The following is a 13411-nucleotide window of genomic DNA, read 5'->3' on the forward strand; positions in this document are numbered from 1 at the left end:
GCCACTCGGCCTGCGCACGCGCAGCCAGAGACCGCAGAGCAATGGAGCGAGGCCACCTAGCGGAGAGCCGAGCTATGGATGAGACCGCAGACCTCCCAGAGCGGAAGTGGAGGAGCAGCCGGAAGTAGCTAGAGTCTCAGGCGGAGAGACAGGCTGACGGGCTTTGACAGGAGCCGGAGCTGCGCAGAGGAGTTGGTGGCCATGGAGTTGGGCGAGCTTCTCTACAACAAGTCCGAGTACATCGAGACGGTGCGCGTACCAGACATCTGCCCTCCCCTCTCCAAGCCACCGTTCCCTGAGGCCGCCGTCTCCATCCTGTCCCTGCCCCACCCCAGGTCCCTTTGCCGTTTAGTCCGAGATTACACAGTGAGAGTTCATGTCTGGTCTGGCTTTGTTATGTATTCCTTGCATGGCCAGTTTAGGCTTTTAAAAATGTATTCCTGATTTCCTCGTAGAGATAAAACGCCTTCCAGAAAGCAGGACAAGTCTCATCCATCCTGATAATTACAGCTCTGGGCTTCAGGCCTTTAAAAAAAAAATTGTTTTTAAAAACTAACGTGTCATAATTTATTACTACATGCTAAAGACTGTTAGGTTCTTTTTTTGTTGTTGTTGTTAGGTTCTTTATAGTCAATACAAACTATATGTAGATGTGTGTAAATTGCTCGAAACCGGGTTAGTGCTCAGTCAGCATTACTCTTTATGTTTTCATTAAATTCTCACAACTCTATGATATTGGTAAAGTCATTATCCTGGTTTTAGGGCTGTAAAACCGAAGTATAGAAATGAGAATTTGTGTCCCTGCTGCCGCTAGGCTATAGACGTACCACATCCAGTTTCTGGGTCTGTTCCTTGAATCCCTAAGTTCCTAATTCATCCTTGCTTTTTTGATATCCTGACTCGTTCCGTTGCAGACGACACCCCATTGCAAGTCCTTTTCCCTCCAGTATGAGCTTTCTTGGTGGAAACCTGTAGCCCAGAACCCACTCAGTCTGCTCACCTCGGTTTTCTGCTATTTCCTTGCAGGCATCTGGGAACAAAGTTAGTCGCCAGTCGGTACTGTGTGGAAGTCAGAACATCGTTCTCAACGGCAAGGTAAGGGATGGAGCCAGCTCCGGGATGCATATTTCTGCTTTCTTTCCACTGATTATCACATCAGCAGGGCAGATGAAATGTTGTCTCCCATTTATTGCTATATATGCTAAAATTCTCTCTCTCTTTTTTAATTCTCCAAATTGGGTTTATTGAATACAAAAAAGATGCAGTAAAAAGAGGCAACAGAAAGCCTTTTCCCTGTTATTCCAGGCACAAAATACAATGGCACCCAGCACTGAAATTATTAGACAGTATTGTAGTGTGTCCTGTATTACTGGACACAAAACATAAATAGACAACACAGTATTTTAGTGTAGAAACTAAAGGGATACTGATATAATTATCTGTTTACTAATGAATGATCCATTATTAACTGAAACTTAATTTGAGAATTGGGAAAGATAACTAAAATCTGAAATGCATTTGAAAAATGGAATGTGAAAGGCTCAGAATCTTGTCGTCTGAATAAACTGAAATAGCACAGAGATGAGCATAAACCTGGGGTAATGTTAGAACACTTCAGAACCAGAGCAAATATCAAGATATATTTGAGCTTGACAAACACTGAAGTCCATAGTTTCTTCCTGCCATTAGGAACACTCAATTTTCCTTGAAATATTAAATCTAACTTCTAGAGGTAAAATAATCTCACCGTAATCAAAAGATCACAGATATTTTCAGTAGAGACACAATTACTGTGTCTGTTACCCCATCATACCATGAGATTTAATGGAAAAGAAATATAGTTTGGTAGTTAGATGTAATTAGTAATTATACATACACTGCTTCAGTACAAGATTAGAAAATTCAGTTAACTCCATCTGACTCGTTAGCAAAGATGTGGAGTTTTTTTTGAAATCCTTCAGCTAATTCCAAAACATTTTCTGTGATTTTGTAGGGAAGATTTGTGTGTGTGTGTGTGTGTGTGTGTGTATTTATGACAAAATTCGCCATTTTAAGCATGTTTAAGTATACAGTTCATTGACATTAATTATATTCACAGTGTTGTGCAATCATCACCACTATATCTATTTCTAAAACATTTTCATCACTCATACGGAAACTCTGAACCCATTAAGGAATAACTCTCATCCCCTTTTCCTCCCAGACCCTGGTAACCTCAATCGACTTTCTGTCTCTATGAATGTGCCTATTCTAGATATGTCATTTAAGCGGAATCATGCAAGATTTGTCCTTTGGGCTGGCTTATTGCACTTAGCATAATGTTTTCAAGGCTCATCCATGTTGTAGCACGTATCAGAATTTTATTCCTTTTCATGACTGAATAATATTCCGTTGTATATATGTACATTTTGTTTATCTATTCATCTGTTGGTGGACACTTGGATTGTTTCTACCTTTCCACTATTGTGAGTTGCAATGAACATTGCTGCAATGAACATTGCTGCAATGAACATTGGTATACAAGGATATATTTGAGCTCTGTTTTCAGTTATTTATTACATACCTAGGGGTGGGGTGTCTGGGTCATATGGCAGTTCTATTTTTTAGCTTTGCAAAGAACTGCCAAATTGCACCATTTTACGTTCCCACCGCAATGCAAGAGAGTACCAATTTCTCCATATCCTCATGAACACTTGTTATTTTCTGGTTTTTTTTTTTTTGGATGTGTATATGAAAGGTATTCAGTATTTCATTGTGTGTTTTTTTCTTAATTAGTTACTTTATTTTATTTTTGGCTGTGTTGGGTCTTTGTTGCTGCACGCGGGCTTTCTCTAGTTGCGGCGAGTGGGGGCTACTCTTCATTGCGGTGCGTGGGCTTCCCATTGCAGTGGCTTCTCTTGTTGCGGAGCACAGGCTCTAGGTGTACGGGCTTCAGTAGTTGCGGCTCGCAGGCTCTAGAGCACAGGCTCAGTAGTTGTGGCATACGGGCTTAGTTGCTCCGCGGCATGTGGGATCTTCCTGGACCAGGGCTCGAACCCGTGTCCCCTGCATTGGCAGGCAGATTCTTAACCACTGCGCCACCAGGGAAGCCCGGCAGGCGGATTCTTAACCACTGCGCCACCAGGAAAGCCCCTCATTGTGTTTTCTTTTTTTTAATTAATGTTTTATTGGAGTATCGTTGATTCACAATGTTGTGTTAGTTTCTGCTGTACAGCAAAGTGAATCAGCCATCCATATACATATATCCACTCTCTGCTAGACTCCATTCCCATATAGGTCATTACAGAGCACTGAATAGAGTTCCCTGTGCTATACAGTAGGTTCTTATTAGTTATCTTTTATATATAGTAGTGTGATTTGCATTTCCCTAATGTCTGATGATGAGGAACATCTTTTATCTTATTGGCCATTTGCATATCTTTGGAGAAATATCTATTCAGTCCTTTGACCATTTTAAAATCTTGTTGTCTCTTTGTTGTTGAATTGTAGGAGTTCTATATATTCTGGGTATTAAATCCTTATCAGATTTATGACTGCAAATATTTTCTACCATTCTGTAGATTGTCTTTTTACTTTCTTGATAATGTTCTTTGATGCACAAGAGTTTTTAATTTTGATGAAGTCCAGTTTATCTATTTTTTCTTTTGTTGCTTAAGTTTTTGGTGTCGTATATCTAAGAATCCTTGCCAAACCCAAGATCATGAAGATGTACTCCTATGTTTTCTTCTAAGAGTTTTATGGTTTTAGCACTTGTATTTATTAAATGGTCGTTGATCCATTTTGAGTTAATTTTTGCATATGATGTGAGGTTGGGGTCCTAATTAATTAATTTTTGGGGGTGTGGAAATCTACTTGTCCCAGCGCCATTTGTTGAAGAGATTGTTCTTTCCCCGTTGAATGGTCTTGTCATCCTTATAGAAAATCATCTGGCCACAGATGTATGGGTTACTTTCTGGACTCTCAATTCTATTCCATAGTTGATATATCTGTCCTTATGCTAGTTCTACACTATTTTGGTTACTGTAGACTTGTAGTAAATTTTATAATCAGGAAATATGAGTCTTCCAACTTGTTCTTTTTCAAGATTGTTTTGGTTATTCGGGGCCCTCTGTTTCTTTTTTGAAAGGTGTTTTATTTGGCAATATTTGGTGCACACAGAAGACTGATACGCGATATATATGTTTTGAAGCATAAAAATTAAATCAACACCATGAACCCACCACCCAGCTGAAGAACTGGAACATAATCAGTGCATAATAATACAGTACAGCCTGAAGTTCTTCTCCCATTTCTTTCTTCTACCTCCTTCCAAGAGGATACCACTATTCTGAACTTTTTGTCTTATAAATTCTTTATTTTTCAAAAAAAATTTTTTACCACATACGTGTGTATTTCTAAATAATATATATTGTTTAGCTTTACTTGGTTTTCTGTGACTTACTATTTTTACCCTCAGTTATTGTAATAATAACAGTAGAAAACATATATTACATTTAGTAAGTAACATCGTTCTCAGCTGAGTTTCTAAGATTCATTGTGGTTTATGCATTTTCACTGCTGTGTACAATTCGGTTTATCCCCTCTCTTATGGGTGGATAGTTATTTTGTTTCCAGCTTTTTGTTATTATGAACAATCCATTTTTGTTTCCAGCCCCTGTCCCTTTCAGAACTTTGACATTTCTGTTTTCCTGAGCCCTTCTATCGGGTGTCACAGTGCCTGCAGGAAGAGATAGGGATCAGATGAGCAAAGAGGACTGGGTGTAAACTGGAATGGTGGAGCCTAGTGAATTGGAGAATACAGGACCTAGCTAAGCTCGAGCTGATTGTTGCCATGTGGGGATGCAGACCTATACTTCCAGAGCTTCTGATTTTCTCAAAAGAAACTGGAAATCTGGATTTTTTAAAATGTAAAATGTCCTACTATTCACATAATAGCATCTAATTTAAATGATAAAAGTGGCTGCAGAGGCCAGAGAAAACCATTTCTAGGTGCAGCCCTCAGACCCCCAACTTGCCACCTCTGCCTTGTCCTTGTTGAGTTCAGTGAAGTCTGCTTTAATAATGTTTTTCTCCCTGAAAGCTCTTTTTAGGCACCTCCTTCCATTTTAACACCCTGTTGCCTCTATTTTTAATCTGACTTCTCTTCTTTAGCTCCATTCTTTATGAGATAGGAAACCAGGGTTTGAATACCGCTTACTAAATTTCTTTGACCATCTGTGATATCGTTTCCTTCTTATGTTTTTTGTGTGTTTGCTTCCTCATTGGGAATGTAATTTAGGCTGACTGAGGGACTTATATGGATTGTCTTTATTTCTAGATTAAGATTGTTATCTTTACTTAAAACACAATAAAACAATCACAGCCATTACCAAATACTCAGAACTCTTGGTATTCTGTTTTCTTCCAAAAGAAAAATAAGTCATTTTCTCTGATTGTAGATGGAAACACAAGCTGAAAAACAATGATTGAAGTAAATTAAGGATCTCAGATGAAAGAATTATGTACTAGAAATAGGCATCTCTCTAAGCTTGAAGAAGATAGCTTTTAAAAACCAAGAGAGGAATTCCCTGGCAGTCCAGTAGTTAGGACTCGGCACTTTCACTGCCGGGGCCTGGGTTCGGTCCCTGGTCAGGGAGCTAAGATCCCGCAAGCTGCATGGCACAGCCAAAAACAAAACAAAACAAAACAAAAAAAACCCAAGAGGACCTGTAATACTTTACAATCAGTAGCAGATGTGAACATTTCTTTTTACCGATAGAGGTTTTATAGACTGAACATATGTGGGTCAGATTGGTAAACTCTTCCAGGTGTGAGCCCATTTCTTTTTTAGTATCTTCTCAGAGCCTCATGTTCTGGCTAGTGATTTATCTAAATTCACCTATATTTGAGGTATTCCCATCTACTTCTCTAGCCTGACCTTCTGTCTTGGGCCCCAGACCTTTATTTACAACTGCCTGTTGGTCATCCCACAGATTCCACAAACTCAGCATTTCAAAATTGAATTTATCATCTAATCCCCAGAATTGCTCACCCTGTCCTAGATTCTTTTTCTCTTACCCAACATCTAAACAATGACCGAGTCGTATAAAGTCTCTTCTTTTTTTTCTTTTTAAATATTTTATAATGGAACATTAAAAAAATCATTTTTATTTAGGTATATTACATACAATAAAGTGTACCCATTTTAAATATGCAGTTTGAAAAGTTTTGGCTGATGTGGACATCTATGCAACTAGTACCACAGTCAAGATATAAAATATTTCCATCACCCTAGTTTCCCTGTGTCCCTCTTCAGTCAAGCCTTCTTCTAGCTTTGCCCAGGTAACCTGTGTAAAACTAATAGAGGTTAGTTTTGCATTTTCTCAAGTTTCCTGTAATTGGAATCATGTACTTTTTTTTTTTTTGGATCAGCTTCTTTCCCTCAGCATAATGTTTTTGAGATTTATCCATGTTGTTGGATATATTCATGGATTAGTAGTTCATTACTTTTTATAGATGAGCAGTATTATTATGGAACTTTTAGGACACATATAAGAGTAGAGAGAACATATATTGAGTCCCTATATACTCATTCACCAGCTTCTACAATTAACAATATTCTGGCATTCTTGCTTCATCTCTATACTCACCTGCCAAGTTCAAACCAATTTTGGAGTGGAATATTTTAAAGCAAATTGCAAGCATAATATTATTTCACCCATAAATATTTCAATGTATATCACTAATATTTAAAGGCTTTAAAAAATGTATAGAGAACCGTTATTACAATATATTTTTTAAAAAACCAGTCATTCCCTAATATCATCTAATCTAATCCTCATTCCGTGTTCAGTCTTTCCATTATCTTTTTGTTTTTTTGGCTGCGTTGGGTCTTCATTGCTGTGCGCGGGCTTTCTCAAGTTGCGGCGAGTGGGGGCCACTCTTCTTTGTGCTGCACGGGCTTCTCATCGCGGTGGCTTCTCTTGTTGTGGAGCACAGTCTCCAGGCGTGTGGGCTTCAGTGGTTGCAGCACGCAGGCTCAGTAGTCGCAGCACACGAGCCGTAGAGCGCGCGGGCTTCAATAGTTGCGGCGCGCAGGCTCTAGGGCACGCGGGCTTAAGTAGTTGCGGTGCGTGGGCTCAGTAGTTGTGGCACGCAGGCTCTAGAGCGCAGGCTCAGTCGTTGTGACGGCCGGGCTTAGTTGCTCCGCGGCATGTGGAATGTTCCCGGACCAGGGATTGAACCATGTCCTCTGCATTGGCAGCCGGATTCTTAACCACTGCGTCACAAGGGAAGTCCCTCCGTTATCTTAAGATGTCTTTTTACAGTTGGCTTGTTCAAATCGGGATCCAAACAAGGTCAGATACACATTACTGTTTGGTTGATGTGTCTCTTAAGTCTCTTTGAATCTGTAACAGTTCTCTTTCCCTGCCTCGTTTTTCTCCGCATGCCATTTATATGTTGAGGAAACTGGCTCACTGTCCTGCAGTATTTTCAAATTTCTGAATTTGGCTGATTCTGTTTACACAGTGTTGCTTAATGTGATCTCTGTTCCCCTCTCCTTCCTCTGAGCTGGTAGCTGGATCTAAAGGCTTGCTCAGATTCCTCTGCCTCTGATTTATTTCTCTTTTCCTGATGCACAGCTTTTGCCTTAGGTAAGGCCCACCATCTCGTTTCACCTTGATCTATCTGAAGGGTCACTTCCCCTCCAGTCTTGTCTGCCTCCATTCAGGCTCCAGACTGCTTCCAGAGTAATATTTCTAAAATGAAGCTTTGCTTGTGTTAATCCTCTGCTTAGAATCTTTCATTGATTCCTTATACCCGCTAGGGAAAAACATCTGAACTTCTGTACTCAGCACAGGTAATTCCTCATGATCTGGTCCCTTACTTACTTTCCCAGCCGCAACCCCAGCCACGTGCACTTTTTTTTTTTTTAAACCTCATTTATTCAGCAGACATTTCAAGAATGCCTACTCTTTACCAAGTATGGGGCATTAGTTCCGCCCAGTTTCTGGGTTGTGTTATTCAACCCCTCCTGGCAACCTCTGGGGAAGCCAGATATCACACCTTGCAGTGTAGCACATAATCTGGGTCCAGAAATTGGGAGAGGAAGCAGAACCTCAGTGGGTCCACCTCTGGAGCATGAAGTTGGAGATAGTAGTGTTAGGAGATTAGACAAAGGTGGGAACAGCCAGGACTCTCACTGAGCAAGCAGCCAAGGCTTGGGGTCAGGTGGAACCAAGTGCATCTGAGGAGATGCACAGACCAGGTCTGCCACAGGTATTCTCAATAAATGTTTGTCCATCCATTGAGTCCTATTCATGGGAGAGGGTCCTATTCATAATAAGGGCAAAGCTTGTGATGTACTGGGAACATCTTGAACTGCAATCAGTATTATGAGGGCAATTCTCTTTACCTTAAAAGTTATCCCTTTTGACAGAACAGGTGATTTAGTAGAGTATAGCATAACTCTCAAACTGTCTTGTTTCCTACTCTTTTTCATTATGTTTTAGGCTATGTTGGTAGCTTTTTAAATATGCTTTGTTTTATAGACCATTGTGATGAATGACTGTATTATTCGAGGGGATCTGGCAAATGTAAGAGTTGGACGTCATTGTGTCGTGAAAAGTCGGAGTGTCATAAGGCCACCATTCAAGAAATTCAGCAAAGGGTATGTAATTTAATGACGTGTTTCAGTCTTGGGCAAGATGCTGCTACTGGTGGTACTATCCATGTGTTGAGTTGTGGGGGAAGGAGCAGGTCTACGCTATTGTTTGGGACACTAAGTAAGAATTCACCATAATGAACACAACTCTGGTGTTGGTTGTCTTAGTCTAGTTGGTGGTTAGTTGCCAGAAACAATCCACTTAAGCTGGCAAAAGCAAAGGGGGTTCTGATTAAACAGCCACAGGCATATTTGATGGAATTTAAGGGTAGAAAAAGGGGTCAGGCTTCACAAGGGACTAGAACCTGGAACTGGACAGCTAGCCAGAATCAAGACCACTCTTCTGTCTGGCTACCGCTCTGTTACCAAGGTTATACTGTTTCTTAACTGTCCTCCTCTCTGCCCTTCTGCTTCCCTCTTTTTTCTTTCAGCTGTATCTTCCGGCTTTTCTCATGGAGCCAACCTTGCTGCCTCAGCCCTTTTTTTACATCACTTCTCCATTTAGGCTTCCAATGGATACCAACCAGAGATTTTAGGTCCTATCAACAAAATGTTGGGAGAGGGAATCTAATTAGCTCAGTATGAGTTAAGTGCCACCCCTAGTCTAAACAGCTTTGACCCAGAGAGCAGGGTCAAGTCAGGCCCACTGATCTCTCAGTGGGAATAAGGATTGTCTAAGAAAGGGCATGGACAGGGCAGGAAAACCGACCGCTATGCTTGATGTGATGGTATTCTCTTTGCCTCTCTCTCCCTTTGCCCTCCTGGTTCCTACCTATGGCACCATCTGCTTTTCATCCAAGGATTCAACAAGCATTGATTGAGTGCTTTCCTTATGCCAGTCACTAGGTTATAAGCTGGGCATATAAAGATGGATCAAATAGAGTCTCAAAACCTAGTGTTGGAAGTAAAACAAACTAGTGAATGTAACAAAAAAGAAAGAGACTCACAGATATACTGAACTAGTGGTTACCAGTGGGAAGGAGGAGGGGCAAGACGGGTAGGGGATTAAGAGGTGTACAAACTACTACATATAAAATAAATAAACTACAAGGATATGTTTTACAGCACAGGGAATAGTAGCTAATATTTTATAATAACTATAAGTGGAGTATAACCTTTAAAAATTGTGAATCACTGTGTTGTACACCTGAAACTTATATATTGAAAATCAACTATACCTCAGTTAAAAAAACAACAACAACCTAGTGATAGAAATAATTACATAAACAGATAGCTACTATAGAATGTGATGCTATAACATGATAGCCACTATAGAATGGGATACTCCTGTCACTGGGGCATGAACATGGTTAGGAAGGAACAGAGAAGAGGGCAGCTAACTCAGACTGTCATACCTGGGTGTATATCATGCAGGAATCGTCCTGCATTTCCCATAGTGATGTTGCGCTCCAGGCTTTCATTACGTTCAGGAATTGGAGCAGGGAGTCATTGTAAATCATATGAAATTTAAATGAAAGCATTTGCTCATTAGCTCAGAAGGCTATTTTTTTTTTTTTTTGGCCGTGCTGCGTGGCATATGGGATCTTAATTCCCTGACCAGGGATCGAACCTGGGCCCCCTTCATTGGGAGCACAGAATCTTAACCCACTGGACCACCAGGGAAGTCCCTCAGAAGACTGTTGAGGGGAGGGGACTTCCCTGGTGGTCCAGTGGGTTAAGATTCTGTGCTCCCAATGAAGGGGGCCCGGGTTCGATCCCTGGTCAGGGAACTAGATCCTGCATGCATGCTGCAACTAAGAAGTCCACATGCCACAACTAAAGATCCCATGTGCTGTAACTAAGACCCGGTGCAGCCAAAAAATTAATAAATATTTTTTAAAATTTAGAAAAAAAAAGGACTATTGAGTGGAAATCAGAAAACCCTGTGACGCCCTTTCATGGTTTCATACAGTGACTGATGCTCTGCTAGAGTTGTTGACTCCACCTCCTGATAAAAGCATTATTGGGCTGGGTATGGTCCAGGAAGAGGACTGAGAATGAATAAGAAGCTTATTGGTGAATGGAGGGAAGTGTAAATTAGAATAGTCCACATGAGAAATATAGAAATATGAAAGTGTAAATAGCAACACATGAATAGAAGGTGAATGTCGATTTCCTCCCCTGTATATCTCAATACCAGGACCAGATAATAGTATAAAGTTTGGAGTTTTTAATTTAAAATTAAGGAGTTGACACCACTGTTGTAGACTATGATAAGATCAAGGAATCCATTGCCACACAAGGGGTCCAGACCAAAAATGCAAATGAATTAAGGAAGATTTAAATAAAGTATAGGTCTGTGGAGGACAGGTATCATCTCTGACAAAATATTCCTGACAAAATAGAACACAGGACTGGAAAGAGCCAGTGAGCATCCAGCTGCTTTATATTAGTTCTAGTCCAAACATTTTACATCCCAAGGCACCGAAATTTCTTGTAAATATGATCACAGACCACTGTCAATGACATTTGAGGAGTCCTGGAGAATGGGAATGATGTCACAGGTCTGGAGAAAGCCGACTGACTCCTTAAGTCTTGGCTTAAATGTCACTTTCAATTAAGCTTTTACTTAACCTCCAGTCTGAGTAAATTCTCTTTGTTATATGCTCTCATAATGTGTTATTTTTCCTCTGTAGCACTTATCACAGTTGTAACTAATTACTTATTTAATCATTTATTTAATCTCTCTTTTCCTCTCTTGTTTGTAAGCTCCATGGGCATGATTGCATCCCTTTTGCTCACCATTGTATTCCCCAGTTCCTAGCATAGAGTCTGGCATATAGTAGACTCTCAATAAAGCCAGTCAATATATAAATTTTTAGCGTGTTGGGAATTATATCCCATGAACCTCACATCAGTCCCCTGAAGGATTATAGAGCAGATTAATGAAAATGTGATCTGTGGGCATTTTCAAAGGAGGCAGTAATGAGCAAAACATTCATTCGTTTTTATTTGGTGCCAGATTTTTTAGCTTTGAAGGTTTTGCTCTTAATGTTTTGCTATTTCCTTTCACATTTCCTTGGTCTAATATTTCTGATTTCGATTTAGTAGTCACATGCATCTTCTTCAACATTATAGAATTCCTTAAGCCTGAGGATTCTTTCCTTGCTAAGAACAGTCTTATTAAGACAAGACGATGGAGTTGAGATTACGATCTTTAGTTCTATAAACCTTGACCTAAAGTACATCACCTTGACCTTTCTTTGTTCATCTTCTTTTTCTTCTATAGCGTTGCATTTTTTCCTTTACATATTGGGGACCATGTCTTTATTGAGGAAGATTGTGTGGTCAACGCAGCTCAGATTGGCTCTTATGTTCACGTTGGCAAGAACTGTGTGATTGTGAGTATGGTGACTTGGCTGGCTGAGCAGCCTCACTCCCTCTCTAGCTCGCGTCCCCCACATCAGTGGGCTTCTGCTTCTGTCATCAAGCAGGGTAGAAGTCCTTTCTGGTCTACTGGTCTATCAGAATTATTACTGAATTTGGAGTTTTTCCTAGGCATTAATAATCATGGCTAACCTTTATGGAACCTCTTCCATATGATGTTAAACTCTTACCTTTGATTATTTCATTTAATCCTCACAACCATCCAAGGGTACTAGGTACTGTTATTATCCCTGTTTTCAGGTGAGGAGACTGAAGACCTTCGATATTAGGGGATTTGACAAGGCTAGTAAATGGTGGTGCTGGGATTTGAACCCTAGTGGTATGAATAGCCATGTCGCTATGTGGCCTACCTGTTGCTTCACCTCAAGAATCTTACAGTCTGGTGGGAGTGAGGGGATCTTGAAGGGTGCATCAAAATTGGCTCCTAGACAAGAGGAGAATGAGTGTTTCAGGGAAGAGATTGGCATGTGTAAGGGTCAGAGTCACCAACGGGCATGACATTTAGGGAGCTGCACGAAGTTCAGGGTGCTGGGTGTGCCAGGTGCGAGGCGACCCCTCCCTCAGCAGAACCTGTAGGACCCTGGTCCACAGGTGCCTCGATATCGGTTTGTTTAACCCAACCAAGGCTTTCCAAGGCTGAATTTCTTGGTATTTTATAGATGAAGAGGTTGATTTCAGTTAGGATTTCTGAGACCATCCTGAGTAAGAATGTTAATGATCAGAGCCAAACTGCCTAAATTTTCAGGGAAAATGTTTCCTACATTTTATGGTTGTCCCTCAGATTCTGGGAAAAGCCAAGACCCCTTTCATGCATTTAAATGGCCACTCCCCTTAATTTAGGGTCAGTTCTCTGCTCTGGGTAAGACTAGGACCCTAGAGTATCAGAAAACCTGCAGAAGCCATGCCGTCACATTCCAGGAGCCATGAGAGCACAGCAAAGGTGGACAGTGCAATGGAGAGCCCCGCTGCTGAGAAAAACCTTCCAGTCTGACTTGTTACTCAGAATTAAGGGGAGTAGTTGTTTTGCCAAATACTCTTCTCCAGGGGAGTTCCTTAGTATATATTAGAGACAGAATGTCTGTGGTTCAGGCTGACGTTGAGAAAAGGGAGAAGAAATCCATCCTCTCCCCTCACTCTGACTGTTTGACCAAAGCTGGCTTTCCAAGCCACAGCTGGGTTTTTCTGATATTTTCCTTGGCGATGGGAAGACATCACCATAGTAGCCTAGTCCTTTAGCCCCAGAGCCAAATGTCTGAACGGTTAAAATGCAAATGCTATTCCCACAGCTTAGGGAATTCTAGTCCTATTGTTAGGTGCTCTGCTTTTTGTATCACTTTTCAATACATCAATTCATGGTATTGTCATTGTTCGGTATTGACA

At 40.7% G+C, this 13411-nt stretch overlaps 1 protein-coding gene across 3 annotated transcripts in view; it reads left to right on the forward strand.

Moving 5' to 3' along the window:
- Positions 1–110: 110 nt before the first annotated feature.
- DCTN5 (dynactin subunit 5) overlaps positions 111–13411 on the forward strand; it is a 29382-nt gene continuing 16081 nt past the window's right edge. For all 3 annotated transcript variants that reach the window (XM_059897752.1, XM_059897751.1, XM_059897750.1), the window contains exons 1-4: positions 111–249; positions 1027–1095; positions 8532–8650; positions 11874–11985. In XM_059897752.1, coding sequence (XP_059753735.1) covers positions 202–249; positions 1027–1095; positions 8532–8650; positions 11874–11985 — 348 coding nt within the window. In that variant the 5' untranslated portion in view covers positions 111–201. The remainder of the gene's footprint in view (positions 250–1026; positions 1096–8531; positions 8651–11873; positions 11986–13411) is intronic.

This window comes from Balaenoptera ricei, chromosome 15, assembly GCF_028023285.1.
Source record: "Balaenoptera ricei isolate mBalRic1 chromosome 15, mBalRic1.hap2, whole genome shotgun sequence".
Classification (NCBI taxonomy): Eukaryota; Metazoa; Chordata; class Mammalia; order Artiodactyla; family Balaenopteridae; genus Balaenoptera; species Balaenoptera ricei.